This window comes from Nicotiana tabacum, chromosome 14 (assembly GCF_000715075.1).
Source record: "Nicotiana tabacum cultivar K326 chromosome 14, ASM71507v2, whole genome shotgun sequence".
Taxonomy (NCBI): Eukaryota; Viridiplantae; Streptophyta; class Magnoliopsida; order Solanales; family Solanaceae; genus Nicotiana; species Nicotiana tabacum.
Genome location: NC_134093.1, coordinates 78,951,674 through 78,967,105, shown reverse-complemented (window position 1 = coordinate 78,967,105; position 15,432 = coordinate 78,951,674). Strand labels below are relative to the sequence as shown.

At 37.6% G+C, this 15,432-nt stretch overlaps 1 protein-coding gene across 3 annotated transcripts; it reads left to right on the top strand.

The window, feature by feature from the left end:
* Positions 1-397: 397 nt before the first annotated feature.
* Positions 398-14,419, top strand: LOC107772211 (ubiquitin-conjugating enzyme E2 2). Of its 3 annotated transcripts, none has more exons than XM_016591704.2 (6): positions 398-553; positions 3,259-3,392; positions 3,523-3,548; positions 5,186-5,275; positions 12,817-12,905; positions 14,033-14,419. In XM_016591704.2, the coding sequence occupies exons 2-6, from the start codon at positions 3,268-3,270 to the stop codon at positions 14,159-14,161; spliced, it is 459 nt and encodes a 152-aa protein (XP_016447190.1). In that variant the 5' UTR covers positions 398-553; positions 3,259-3,267; the 3' UTR covers positions 14,162-14,419. The 3 variants fall into 3 exon arrangements, with proteins under 3 accessions (XP_016447190.1, XP_016447188.1, XP_016447189.1); XM_016591702.2 differs by having other exon boundaries at positions 413-549; XM_016591703.2 differs by having other exon boundaries at positions 423-576.
* The last annotated feature ends 1,013 nt before the right edge of the window (positions 14,420-15,432 follow it).

Genomic DNA, 15,432 nt, shown 5'->3' with positions numbered 1-15,432 from the left:
CCAAGTTTTTCTTTTAAAATTTTGGATTTGTTTGATACGTATCCCAACACTGCCATTAACTAATTGTTCAGATCTAAACATAAAAACGATTTGTTGTATTTATTGGATTTTAGAAAACCAAAACTAGTTATAAAATTAATTAAACCAAAAAAGTGCTCTATGAATATAAATTATTCTAATTATAATCATTTCACATTAATATAGATAGGATAAAAGAATTGTTACGCAGAAATTAAAATAAGAAAGATAAGCTAGTATCATTTTTTTTGTTGGTTAAGCTAGTATCATATACTATAAGGGAAATTAGGATTATGAAGCAAAATTGAGGGGACTTACCTGAAATTATTTAAAAAAAAAATCTAAATGATAAGCATCTCCGTGTGCATTGCATATATGACGTATACAATTATACAATGCATTTCAGCAGCTTATATATCACGCCAACGCAAAATCTCCATTGCCTTTTAAGCCGGCGACGAACAGAAGGCCGACGCCTATCATTTAACCTCCCGTCGACGCTTATCATTCAATTCTCGCCGCTTTTTGCTCGTAGGTGAACAATTCCGTATTTCTTATGTATGTTTTGTATTTTTGTCTTCTCAATTCATTCATGTAATTTTTTGTGCCTATTTACACGAGCTGAATTCTTTGGTTTTACTCGTGAAATTCCTGTTTTTGATTTTTTGCTTTGAATTTTTGTTATGGATCTAGGGTTTTTGTTGATTTTGTAGCCTCTGGTGACTTAAAAATTAATTTCATGACTAATTTAGTCTCGTTTTTGGTCTGGACTACTGAAAATTGTGATTTGTGTCGACATAGCCAGTAATTGAAGTATTAGTTGCTAATCAATACTGGATTCTAGGGTTTTATATTTAGGCGATACCTATTTGGCTTCAATTCCCATTCATCTCATTGTTTGATATGCCTTCTTGCTCCAGCTGATTTCTAGGGTTTTATACTTTGAAGTTGATTTTTCTTTATCGATCTAGGGTCTCTGTTGATTTTGTTTGCCTTGAATTTCATTTCATGATGAATTTAGTTTAGTTTTTGGTCTAGATTACTGAAAAGTGAGATTTTGCATCGAATTTTAGCAAGTTATTGTTGTGTTGGTTGCTAATTGATGCTGAATTCTAGGGTTTAATATTTAAGCAATACCTTATTGTGCTTTAAGCTTGTACTTTTGTGTATGGACCAATGTTTTAAAAGGTATTTTGAGGCTTATCATGGGGCGTAATTCCCAATCTTTTGGGACTTCGCTTAGGCGTAAGTCCCAACTTTCTGGGCGCCCAGGGAACTTTTCCAAATTGGAGTCAAAGTTGCTTAATAAATTCATTTTTAATACTTAAATACTCAAAAGTTAACTCATCATAAATTCTCAAACTGAAAAAAAAGTCAAAATTCAAAGGCCTTTTCTAAGTTTATACCCTACTTTCCTAATCTTTTCTCTTTGTCGTTTATTGAGTAGCAAATCCTCTTTGGCAATGTCTGCGAAGTGCGAACTATAAAGCAAGAGCTTTGTCTTCCAATGCTTGCTCTCCTTCCATGCTTGCAACTTCTTTATGCTTCATTTTATCAAGTTTTTCTTTTTTCTCTCTTTATTTCAAGTTAGTTTTGGTTTTAGAATTTGTTGTGGTATTCAAGTTTAGATACTATCCTCGAGACTCTATTCCAAAGAATATTCTATTCATGTTATAATGAGTATTTATGATTTGTTTTTTTAGTTTTAGGTTTTCAAACAATAACTTTATACTATTGTCATTTTTATATTTTGAATTATTAGGAAGTAGAATATCATTTTTACAACTCAAATATGTTCCATCATAGTCTTTTTATAGGTGTAATCTAAGTTGCTCGGACTCTTCACTTTTGCTGCCGCACCCGTGTTGACACAATGTGCGTATGGGTGTGGGATCCATACCAGAGTTGGTCAACCAATTTTGGGTATTTTGACCAAAATCGACCGAAAAATTCGGGACATATACAATGATTTCTGAAATAAAAACAAAAGTTAGGGTAAAATTGAAGCAAATGGAATATCTTGTATATAGAAATTTGTATGTTGATCAATATTTTCACCTTCTCAAAGACCTTGTTGGTTTTTCACATAATGTCTCATAATTTAGACATATTTTTGTAACTCTATTTTTAAATATTTGAATTACTTTTAGCCGAATCCTTGCACCCGTATCTGTACCTTGATCCGTATCCCCGAATCTTAAAATTTAGATTAAGAAGTATCCAATCTCTGGATCCGCACCGGTATTGGACACACGCACCCGAGTCCGGGCAACTTAGGGTGTAATACATCTTATGTCTTTCACTTATTCAAGTAATTTTTTTTTGGTAATAGTTGTGCACATGTTAGCATGTTTATATAAATATAAACATTTTCCAACTTATTTTATGATTTTCTTGAATTTTCTACAATTTTAATCTGATTTTTACTTTTTGTCACTTATATGTTTATTTTGTTAATTTATAAAACATTCAAAATTAAAGATCCATAAGGCTTACGCCCTGCGCCTCAGGGCTTACGCCTTGCTTCGTGTTAGCGTCTAAGGGCTTACACCTTGCTTCATGTTAACGCTCGCCTCATGCCCACAACTTTTAAAACACTAGTATGGATCTAGCCATCTAGGTTTATTTCTTTCTTTTTCTGATTTCAGCTGATTTTACAGCTTTGGTTTTCTGAAATTTTGATTTACATGGAGAATTTAGTCGCTTTCTTGGGTTTAGAAAACTGGGAAATGAAGATTGTGTATTGACTAGTTTAATTTCTATGGAAAATCTTTTTGCTTTTGGTCTTGTAAACTGGAAGGTTATGTTATTGTATTGATTAGTTTAGTTTCAATGGTAAATCAAGTGATATGTAAATTTAAGATTCTCTGTCGACTAATTTAATTTCTATGGCGAATTTAGTTGCTTTTTGGTCTACTAAACTGGAACATTAAGATTTTGTATCATCTAGTTTAATCTCCATGGACAATTTAGTTGCTCTTTTGGTCTAGAAAGCTGGAAATTCAGGATTTTGTGTTGACTTTAGCAAGCTATTGAGGTAGAATTTGTAACAGCAATTTAATTTCCATGGCGAATATAGTTTTTTTTGGGGTCTAGGAAGCTGGAAATTTAATATTTTCCATTGACTAATTTAACTTCCATGTTGAATTTAGCCGCTTTTATGGTCCAGAAACTAGAAGATTAAGATTTTGTGTCTACTTTAGTCTTTAGCAAGTTATTGAGGTATAATTTTTTGATAAGGCGGTGAGGATGTCGACACCGGCGAGGAAGAGACTGGTGAGGGATTTTAAGCGGTTACAGCAGGATCCCCCGGCCGGCATCAGTGGAGCTCCGTATGACAACAATATAATGCTATGGAATGCAGTCATTTTCGGGTATGACAATTAAATTGATTGACAGTCGTGACTCATAGCTGTTTTTACTTTGAAATATCTGTTTCTTCCCACAGCAGTTTTGTTATGCTTATACATTTTCTCTCTCTTTTGTTTTATCCTTGAAATGCAGTCCTGATGATACTCCCTGGGATGGAGGTGAGGCAGTTGTTATCCTATGTATTCTTTCCCCTGTAAAATATGAATGGTAGTATAGTCATGGAGTGTGTGTGTGTGTATACATATATATATATATATGCATATATATATGTATGTGAGAGGGCATCATTTTCTGTTTTAGTTTTGTCAATTCTGCATTCTTATTGAACAATAAAGAGATGAGCATCTTTGTTGATCTGATCAACTGCTGATTTAGTCTTGCATACTTGCATTTCAAGGACTCTTTGAATGCTCTATGAATGGTAGCATATTCATGGAGTCTCTCTCTCTCTCTCTCTCTCTATATATATATATATATATAGGGTTAATTTTTGCTCTCTTAAATGCCCTTACTAGCACAACAACAACACATTACTATGAGTGTTTTTTTGTCTTTTTATCCGAAATTTAATCCCAAACATTCCCCTCTTTTCTTATCTTCTCTCCCCCGTCAATGGTGATTCAAATAATCCCTCTCTTCTGCCAAATTGAATTACTTTGAACAGATTTTTAAATAGAAATGAAAGTTAAACAGAGACAAGTTAAAAGGACTGAAACATTGAGCTGTCAGTTTGGTTTAATTTGTGGAGGACTGAAACTATAAAGAGAACATGGAGAGAGAGAGTGAGGGATCTGAGGAAGAAGTGGTCCTGTTGATTTGGGTATTCTGAAAGTGGGATTAATTGACCAAATCCCCGTTCAAATCTTATAGAAACAGGATGGAGATTTCACTGAAATATTCCAACAACCCAGTAGAGCGGAGTCTTTACGTCCTGGCTATCTCTCATAGGAACAAGCGCTTCGCCGGAAATCATGGTTGGACGTAGAACCAACTTCATTTTCCGTTCATATACCAGTGTCAAATCATCAAACGTTACCAATCCTCTTCCTTGTAAAATTATTTGTACTATGTTAAGAAATGGTCAAAATGGTGCCGCTAATTGCTCTATGAACACCTAAACAAGAAATGAAATTGAGTTATTTGTTTTCTCCATTATTCAACTTCAGCCTTAGTAGATGAAAAAAAACTTCAGTCTTATAGTCTTTCTTTCTTCTGTGAGACTCTTTTTGTTCCTCTTTCTTCCGTGAGACTTTGATAAGAGAGTGAGGGAAAAAAATAATAGAAAATGAAAAAAGATGAAAATGTCCCTATTTTAAATGTGTTGGAAGAAAGTAGTAAGGGTATTTGTGAGAATTAAAAAATGGGGATGTAGTAGGTTAGCAAAACTCAGGTATATATATTGTCCTATGAGAGGGCATCATTTTCTGTTTTAGTTTTGTCAATTCTGCATTCTTCAAGTACAATAAAGAGATGAGCATCTTTGTTGATCTGATCAACTGCTGATTTAGTATTGCATACTTGCATTTCAATGACTCTTTGAATGCACTATGCTTTGGTTTTAATGCTGGATGCTCCATCTTCAAAGTGAAGAGGGTTTTCTGGGCTTCTAGTGTCTAGTGGTGCATTACCCCTGTTTTTAGTTCTCCTTGTTTTTTCTCAGCATTATCTTTTGCTCTGTTTTTCATCTGCTATTCCCCTCAGAGAAAATGGAGGGGCACATGTGGTTTATTTGCTTTATAATATGTTATTTATTCCACCTGAATCTAATTATCCTGGCGACATTTTTCCTTCACAGGCACATTTAAGCTGACACTTCAATTCTCAGAGGATTATCCAAACAAACCACCAACTGTGCGATTTATTTCCAGAATGTTCCACCCAAATAGTAAGTAGCTCTAGTGAATTTATTTGTGACCCCCCCCTCCCCCCCCCCTCTTCTCTTTTGTTTTTTTGGGGCATAATTGTACTCCTTAGAAAGGGTAACTCATTGTTCAACTTGAGCAAGGGTATTCTTTTTGGCAGTGTCTATAAGTTACCCTTACTCTTGAGCCAGATAGAAGGAAAGGGAAGCCCATTCAGCGACACCACCATGGTTTTTTTATAACCATGGTGTCTGGGCCAGCCTTTGCATACATTGACTATTTCACCAGACACCAGTATGCGTACCTAGTAACTCTGTCCACCAAAGATTAGACAAAGGGAACAAATTACATAGTATTTTTTGTCTCTGCTGGGATTTGGGATTTAAACCTTGATCTCCAAGGTTTGTACCCACTTCATTGACCAATATGCTACACTTAGGTGCAAACGAAAACAAGAGTACTCTGCTACACCAAATGTTTTGGCATAAAATATTACTTTATATGCCCTTTTTCAGATCCATACTGGCCAAAGCAAGCTGAGCACTATATAATCAATTAATGTTTAGACATGGTTGTTTTTTCTAAGGTGTAGTAAAATAATCTCGGTATAGAATCCAGCATAACTTATACAACATTTGGTTGCCTAAAAATTTGTTGTACTAATGTTTTCGCTGCGGAACTAATACAATGTTGAGTTTCCTATAAGCCTCTGCATAACTACTGCAACGCTTGGGCTTTTCAGGGAAAAGTGACTTATTTTTAGGGTAAAATCTCAAATAAGAATGTTTATTAGCAATACTTGGATAAGGATATTTAAGGACAAAAATATGCTTAAAGTAGACGATCTCTACATAACAGTTCAACAACAACAACAACAAACCCAGTGTAGTCGCACAAGTATGGTCTGGGGAGGGTAGAGTGCACGCAGACCTTACCCCTGCCTTTAAAAGGCAGAGAAGCTGTTTCCGATAGACCCTCGGCTCAGGGAGGAAAAGGGGAAGGAGCAACATCAAGCAAATCAATCTGACAATCAAAGCGAAAATACAAAACTAACACTAAGTAATGCAAACAGAAACCGAAACAAGGCAGCAATAAGAAATAACAACAATCTAGGGATAAAAGAAGCTAAGAGATGTATCAAAGCTACTGTGACAAACAAGGACAACATTCGGCTACCTAAACCTTTATTCTTAACTTCTACACCTTCCTATCTATGCTCATGTCCTCAGTCAGCTGGAGCAACGCCATATCTCGTCTAATCACCTCACCCCAATACTTCTTCAGCCTGCCTCTACCTCTCCGTTGGCCCTCCAACGCCAGCCTCTCACACCTCCTCACCGGAGCATCAGTGCCTCTCCTCTACATAACAGTTCATGTATTACTATTCAGTGTTTAACTGCTTAGTTGCTCCGACACAACAATTTAGGTGCTGCACCCGTGTCGACACGACACTAAGTATGGGTGTGGGTATGGGATCTGTACCGGATTTGGTCAAACAATTTTGGGTACTTTGACCACGACGTACGGAAAAATTTAAGATAAGATACAATTTGACCCGAAATCAGAACCAAAACTAGAGTAAATTTGAAGGAAATATCATATCTTATCTAGGAAATCAATCCTTTACTTATATACAACTTGAGAATAAAAAAGAAATCCACACTTTACAAGCTATATGTAAGTATTCCACAAAATTTCTCATAATTTAGAGATATTTTTATTTTTTGAATTATTTTTAACTGGGTCCCTGCACCCTTATCCGTACTAGGATCCGCATCCCCGAATCTTAAGATTTACATCTCGAAGGATCCGACATCTAGATTTGCACCCGTGTCGGACACCAACACCCGTGTCTGAACAACTTAGTTTAACTGTTCGCATGTTATTTTTCACTGTATAATAATTCTAGCCGAGAGTCTATCGGAAATAGGCTCTCTACCCTCACAAGGTAAGGGTAAGGTCCGCATAAACTCTACCCTCCCAAGACTCCACTGGTGGGATTACACTGGGTTTTTTGTTGTCGTTGTTGTATAACAATTCTGATGTTATTATTCACCGTATAAGAATGGCAAAATACATAGTTTACTCATCAACCTTGCAGCGAAATTCCTGTTACACACCTCTACTTCACGGGACACCTTTTACACACTCAACTTTTCAAAAGTGTGTCTAAGACACACTACTTTTGACCAGATAGCACTTGCGTGTTTACACAAAAAAAGCGCATGAAGCCCGTAAAAAATCCCATTTTTGGTCTCCCCTTCCCGAAGGAACCCCTCCCCCTCCCTCTGGTCTTCTTCCTCATACTACCCTCCCCTTCATCTTCTTTCCCAAATAGAATTTTTGAAAGAACATAAATTTTAGATCTAAAATTGAGCGGTTTTTGTTGGTTTATTGTCCAAATATTGTGAAAACCATTTATTTGTGATAGATTTAAAAGCTTTAACAGTAGTATTGAAGGTTTGGTGAAAAAATCTAGAATCCACCATTGTTGTGGTATCGAAAAAAGCTTGAAAATTCAATTGGGTCTTGTTGATTATTGGGTTGTTGAACTCAATTTGTTGCTCGATTATTTTCAACTAGCTGTTTAGATGGTGTGGTTGAATTTTGGTGCTGTTGGAAACTGTGAGAAGGTACGGGAGAAAATATGTTATTGATAGTGGATGATAAGTACAATACAAGAGGTCCCTATTTATAGCTATACACTACAAGGAGATATTACTCCTCTTCCAATGTGGGACTAGACTACACTATACATATATGTAAACTAACACTCCCCCTCAAGCCGGTGCATACACATCATATGTATCGAGCTTGTTACACATGTAACTAATACGAGAACCAGTAAGAAACTTAGTGAAAATATCTGCTAGTTGATCATTCGACTTTACAAACTTTGTAACAATATCTCCTGAAAGTATTTTTTCTCTGACAAAGTGACAGTCGATCTCAATGTGTTTAGTCCTCTCATGGAACACCGGATTTGACGCAATATGAAAAGCAGCTTGGTTATCACACACTAGTTCTATCTTGCTGATTTCTCCGAACTTTAAGCTCCTTGAGCAACTGCTTGACCCAAACTAACTCACACGTCGCCATAGCCATGGCTCGATATTCGTCTTTGGCGCTAGATCGAGCAACTACATTTTGTTTCTTGCTCTTCCACGAGACCAAATTACCTCCTACTAGAACACAATATCCTGACGTAGAACGTTTATCAAAAGGTAATCCTGCCCAATCAGCATCTGTGTACCCAACAATCTGCTCGTGGCCTCGATCCTCAAATGGTAGTCCTTTGCCTGAAGCTGACTTTATATACCGAAGAATGCGAACTGTATCCCAGTGACTATCACTGGGAGAATTCATAAACTGACTTACAACACTCACCGAAAAAGAAATGTCAGGTGTAGTCACTGTGAGGTAATTCAATTTGCCAACCAACCTCCTATATCTCGTAGGGTCTCTAAGAGGCTCCCCCTGTCCAGGCAGAAGCTTAGCATTCGGATCCATAGGAGAGTCAATAGGTCTGCAACCCATCATTCCAGTCTCCTCAAGAATGTCTAAGGCATACTTCCGCTGTGAAATAACAATACCTGAGCTAGACTGAGCGACTTCAATACCTAGAAAATACTTCAATCTTCCCGGATCCTTAGTCTGGAAGTGCTGAAAGAGATGTTGCTTCAGATTAGTAATACCATCCTGATCATTACCAGTAATAACAATATTATCAACATAAACCACTAGATAAATACACAGATTAGGAGCAGAATGCCGATAAAACACAGAGTGATCAGCCGCACTACGAGTCATGCCGAACTCCTGAATAATTGTGCTGAACTTACCAAACGAAGCTCGAGGGGACTGTTTCAAACCATATAGTGACTTGCGCAATCTGCACACACAACCATTAAACTCCCCCTGAGCAACAAAACCAGGTGGTTGCTCCATATAAACTTCTTCCTCAAGATCACCGTGGAGAAAAGCATTCTTAATGTCTAACTGATAAAGAGGCCAATGACGTACAACAACCATGGACAAAAAGAGACGAACAGATGCTACTTTAGCCACGGGAGAGAAAGTATAACTATAATCAAGCCCAAAATCTGAGTATATCCTTTTGCAACTAGACGAGCCTTAAGCCGATCAACCTGGCCATCCGTGCCGACTTTGACTGCATAAACCCAACGACAACCAATAGTAGACTTACCTGCAGGAAGAGGAACAAGCTCCCAAGTGCCACTCGCATGTAAAGCAGACATCTCGTCAATCATAACACATCGCCATCCTTGATGAGATAGTGCCTCACTTGTAGACTTAGGGATAGAAACAGTGGACAAAGAAGATATAAAGGCATAATGAGGTGACGACAGACGATGATAACTTAAACCGACATAGTGGGGATTAGGATTAAGTGTGGATCGTACACCTTTGCGGAGTGCAATTGGTTGATTAAGAGGAGGCAAGTCTGCAGTAGGTGCAGAATCTGATGCGGGGCGTGAATCACCTGGGCCTGATGCTGGATGTGGACGACGATGATAAGTCAAGAGTGGTGGAGCTGCAGAAGGTTGAACTGGATTATGTGGAGGAACTGGAGGTACAACCGGAGCTGTAGGTGGTGGAGCTACAACTGGAGCGGTAGGTGGTGGAGCTGGAGTGACTGAATCTCCAAAAGATGAAACTGGTAGTACCTCAGAAATATCTAAGTGATGACCTAAACCTGTAAAGTATGATTGGGTTTCAAAGAATGTAACATCAGCGGACATAAGGTACCGCTGGAGGTCAGGAGAGTAGCATCGATACCTCTTTTATGTTCTCGAGAAACTCAGAAATACGCACTTAAGAGCACGATGAGCTAACTTATCTGTTCCTGGAGTAAGGTTATGGACAAAACAAGTGCTTCCAAAGATACGGTGTGGAAGAGAGAACAAAGGTAAGTGGGGAAACATGACAGAGAATGGAACTTGATTCTGGATAGCTGAAGATGGCATACGATTAATAAGATAGCAAAATGTAAGAACTGCATCCCCCAAAAACGCAACGGAGCATGAGATTGTATGAGTAGGGTACAAGCAGTTTCAATAAGACGTCTATTCTTTCTTTCAGCTATCCCATTTTGTTGAGATGTGTACGGAAGAGACGTTTGATGAATAATCCCATGAGATTTCATAAACTGCTGAAATGGGGAAGACAAATACTCTCGGGGATTATCACTACGAAATGTGCGAATAGAAACCCCAAATTGATTTTGAATTTCAGCGTGGAAGGTCTGGAAAATAGAAAACAGCTCGGATCGAATTTTTTATCAAAAATATCCAAGTGCACCTGGAATAATCATCAAGGAAACTGACAAAGTAGCGGAATCCCAAGGTGGAACTGACCCGACTAGGACCCCAAACATCTGAATGGACTAAGGTAAAAGGTGACTCTGCTCGATTATCAAGACGCCGAGAGAAATGGGAGCGGGTATGCTTACCGAGCTGACATGACTCACACTCTAGAGCTGACAAGTGAGATAAACCAGATACCATTTTCTGAAGTTTTGACAAACTGGGATGTCCAACCGTTTATGTAATAAATCTGGTGAATCAGTAACAGGATAAGTTGTAGAAGGAAGACAAGGTGTGAGTCCATGTGATTTAGCAAGGATAAGGTAATAAAGTCCGTTTGATTCACGCCCGGTACCAATGATCCGCCCCGTACTGCGTTCCTGTATAAAAACATGGTCAGCAAGAAATAAAACAATGCATTTAAGTGATTTGGCCAAGTGACTAACAACTATGAGATTAAAAGGACTATTGGGAACATAAAGGACTTAATCTAAAGGTAAGGAACGAAGTGGGCTTGCTTGACCTATTGCAGTTGCCATGGTTTGAGACCCATTGGCCATTGTGACTTTTGGAAGAGATTGAGAATACGAAATAGTAGTGAAAAGAGATTTGTTACCAGAAATATGATCTGATGCACCTGAATCAATGACCCAAGACTCAGAGGATGAAGATTGGGAGAAACAAGTCACGCTATTACCTGTTTGAACAACAGAAGTTATCTCAGAAGATATCTGCTTACATGCTTTATACTGAAGGAACTCAATATACTCTGTTAAAGAAACCATCCTACTATTCAAAGCATCGGTTCTCATGTTGCTACAATTTGTAGTAGTAGGGTTAACTTTAAATAGTGGAAATAAGAAACTCCTGTGAGAAAACTGAAGAAATAGCTTGAAAAATACTGTTTACAGCAGGAAAACAGAATACTGTTCTGTGTCGGAAACACTGTAGCTCGCCGGAAAATTCCAAAGTTGTCGGAATTTGTCGTAACCAGGATGGATAGACTCGGAATTCCTTTGCGAGCAAGCTGTCCTGAAGAAATGTTTTCAAAAAATGGCCGGAAAGGACATTGTTCACGCCGGAAAATATAAAAGTGGTCAGAATTTGATTTGAATTAGATGGGTAGAGGCTCGGAATTTTGAGGAGAGCACACTGTCCTGAAGAAGCTTCGCGAAAAAATGGCCGGAAAGTGGTCAGAACCCTCGCCGGAAAAGTTGTTGCCGGCACGTGGAGGAGCGTGGCGGCTTTTCTGCCGGATAAAATTTTAGGGATTGGTCGTCGGAGGGTGATCTACCTCGTGGTGGTGTTGGTTTTAGCACAACACCGACAGAAAGTGACTTTCACTCAGACAAGCCTTAGGTCACCGGAAAAATTACACGATGACTAAGTTCTTTCTTCCCGGTTAACGCTGGAATGACGCACATCGATCTTTTCTCACTAATGCTCTGATACCATGTGAGAAGGCACGGGAGAAAATATGTTATTGATATTGGATGATAAATACAATACAAGAGGTCCCTATTTATAGCTATACACTACAAGGAGATATTACTCCTCTTCCAATGTGGGACAAGACTACACTATACATATCTATAAACTAACAAACTTTCTCACAAACAACTAGGTGGCAGCAACAATGGTGCTTAAGATAGAAAATGGGAAGATGAAGAAGAGATGTTTTAATTGTAATTTCTAATATATTTTTTTCCTTTTAAAGTCAATGACACGTGTCACGACCCTATTAGGGCGTGACTTTCACGTTATCTGAAAAATTGGTCAAGCACAAAAGTGGTGTGTCTTAGACACTCTTTTGAAAGGTTGAGTGTAAAAGGTTTTCCGTGAACAAGAGGTGTGTAACAGGGATTTCGCTGCAAGGTCGATGGGTAAACTATGTATTTTGCCTATAACAATCTTTATATTTTTATCCACTGAATAACAATTCATGCATTAAAATCCCTCATTACTAGTCCGTGACCAAAAACCCCATAGTTTCTTGGTTGCTTGAGAGAGTTGGGCAATTTATGGGAAGATCATGTGTATCCTCTGTTTTCCATTTGTTTCTTGTAGAAAAGCTTATCCAATATCTCCTACTTTTTTCTAAATGGTTTAAGCTTGTTGCTGCTTACAAGCATTTTGTATTACCCCTTCTATTTTTACCTTTTTTCCCATGCACATAGTAGTTTTGGACAATATTCGGCTTTTGCTAATTTCTTAGTGTCTGTCTTATTGTTGTTCAGTTTACGCTGATGGAAGTATTTGCTTGGACATCTTGCAAAATCAGTGGAGTCCCATATATGATGTAGCTGCTATACTGACTTCAATCCAGGTATTTTGAGGTTTTTTAAGTGCAACATTATTCCTCCTTTTTTAGATAATCTTAAAACCAATTAGATTAATATGACCTTTCATATTTAAAATATATTTTCTGGGCTCAGGGGTGGGGTTGGAGAGATATGTATTCCAAGCACACTAACAGACAGCACTCAAATGATTAAAACCCTGGTTACAGTTGGCATTTATATTAACATGTTAAGGACTGCTTTGATTTAATACCTAGTTCAACTCTATAGTTGTGAACTATTCTCCTACTTCATTTTTTGGTGCCATCTCTATTTATCAGTAAGAGCATGATTCTTCACCGGTCAGGTATTTTCCATCTATTGCTCCAGTAAAGCACAGTTCTGTATGAGTTCCCCTTATGTTCTCATTTCTCTCTTTGAAGTGAGGTGTGAGGGATAGCATACAATGAAGAGAAATAAATATATAGTATTTGGGATAAGTTGGGAAAGCAGGCCTACTTGGTTTAAAATAGCTGATGAAGTATACTAATAGATGCCAATCTACTATGTTTAATGTGATTAATTAAAGAAATGATAAAAAAAAATGGAGGAAAAACAATAATAAAGGTACTGTAGCTTCCCCCGAAGATGAGATTTGTGTCCAAAATGTACTTCTGATGCTTATACTCAAATTTATGATTCTCCCTTAAGGTCATTCCTAGGTTCTCCTGCGCGTTTATGAACATCTGTGTAATTTTCATCATCCAGTCTTTCTTCATCTTGTTTAAGTTCTATTTGTTTCAAGCAAATTTCTTCACAATATAAGTAATCACCTAAGAAACTCTTATATGAAGATTTGTGTAATTTTCATCATCCAGTACTCCATGGAAGTCTTTCTTCATCTTGTTTAAGTTCTAGTTGTTTCAAGCAAAAAATTTTACAATTTAAGTTCTCACCTAAGAAACTCTTAAAGGTGCCCCTTTTTCTTACCTGCGAAATATGAAATTATGTGCCCATTTTTCTTGCTTGCTAAATATAAAAATAGGTGGTCGTCTTTCTTACCTGCTTAGAAAAAAATAATGCACTTGCTGCTTTTGTAAAAGAGAGAGCCCTACAAGCTATTAGCATCTTTGCTATTGATTAGACCCCTTACATGTGATTTTTCCTAGTGCAGTCTTTGCTCTGTGATCCAAATCCTAACTCGCCAGCTAATTCAGAAGCAGCACGCATGTTCAGTGAGAACAAGCGCGAATACAACAGGAAGGTGCGCGAGATTGTTGAACAGAGCTGGACAGCAGACTGACATCTCCCGCACTCTTAATCTGTTACAGCAAATTATCCTGTCTCATACTGAAATTGTTCTAGTCTTGTCACTACATTAATAACTAATGTAGTAGGACATTTTCCTTTTTATATGTTCTTGGGGACTCTCGAGTGTGTTAAATCATGTTATGTTGCTCAACTACGAATGGACTATGTACATATGATTTCTTGTATTATCCAACTGCAGTGAAATTGTATGAAGGTTGTTTCCATTGTTGTTTAAAGAATATCGATTCCTGTAAATCAATTTAATTCCATTGAGGACGCAAAATGGCACTATTGCTTGTGCATCAGTTGTACCCTCAAGTAAGATTGGAAATTGTTTGCCAGTCTGAGATGTAAGATCCACGTTCCACATCTTCTTTGCTACTAGTTTATATTTCAGGGCATGAAGTCTATAAATATATAGTGGAAAGTGCAGGATCACTAATGTAGATACAAACCGATATTGGCTTTTGCCGTGCAACTTAGTGGAGTGGTGTGGACATCTTTTTCAGACTGGGTTTACTTTTGTGAACAAATGTTATAAGGTTGTGCAGGGAAGCATGATGTTTGTTTGCCCGTTCTATGTGATCATAGAAATAGAAGGATCCCCCTAGTTTTAAGCACAATGTGCTTTGTTTCATTTTTCTTGATCATAAAACTTTGTTTAGTTGATTTGATAGAATGAAAACAGGTAATTGCTACTTTGGGAGAACCTTGGGATGGAAACAGGTAATTGCTACTTTTTCAACTTGATAGAATGATAAACTATCTTGGATGTCTGGCTACATGATTTGAAGTTTACTTTTGGCTTAACTTTTTGCTTTCTTTTTTATTTTCCTTATTTACATGATGCTGTTCATCAAGTCATTAACGCCGAGATTGAGCTCTTGGTGCTGTTATATCAACAAGGTTTTGGAACACGAGTTTGGATTTTTACCCAATAGTTTATCAAATTGAACAAATTAAACAGTGAACTGCATAGTTGGATCCAGGCGTGTAACTGGATAATGCTTCTTTGACTTGTTATCATGTTTCTGTTGGCCTGTGTGTGTAAGCTTGGCTGTTGGTTCCCATGTGGTAGAAAGTCTTATCCATAATATCAGCTTTGGCTTCTAAACAACTGAGTTGGTGAAGGGTAATCCTACTGTATAATCTATCTCATGGATCACGCACAGAGGGTGATGAAAAATAAGGTGGAAGCCGTGTGGGTTATAAATTGATGAGTGGGTTTTGAGTTGGCAGAGTTCATTCTAAAATGAATATCTA

Excerpts from the sequence above, each read along its gene's own strand:
- LOC107772211 (XM_016591704.2), top strand. The coding sequence starts at position 3,268 with ATGTCGACACCGGCGAGGAAGAGACTGGTGAGGGATTTTAAGCGGTTA. Across the intron at positions 3,549-5,185 it reads TGATACTCCCTGGGATGGAG|GCACATTTAAGCTGACACTT; the intron begins GTGAGGCAGTTG and ends TTTCCTTCACAG. Across the intron at positions 12,906-14,032 it reads CTATACTGACTTCAATCCAG|TCTTTGCTCTGTGATCCAAA; the intron begins GTATTTTGAGGT and ends TTCCTAGTGCAG.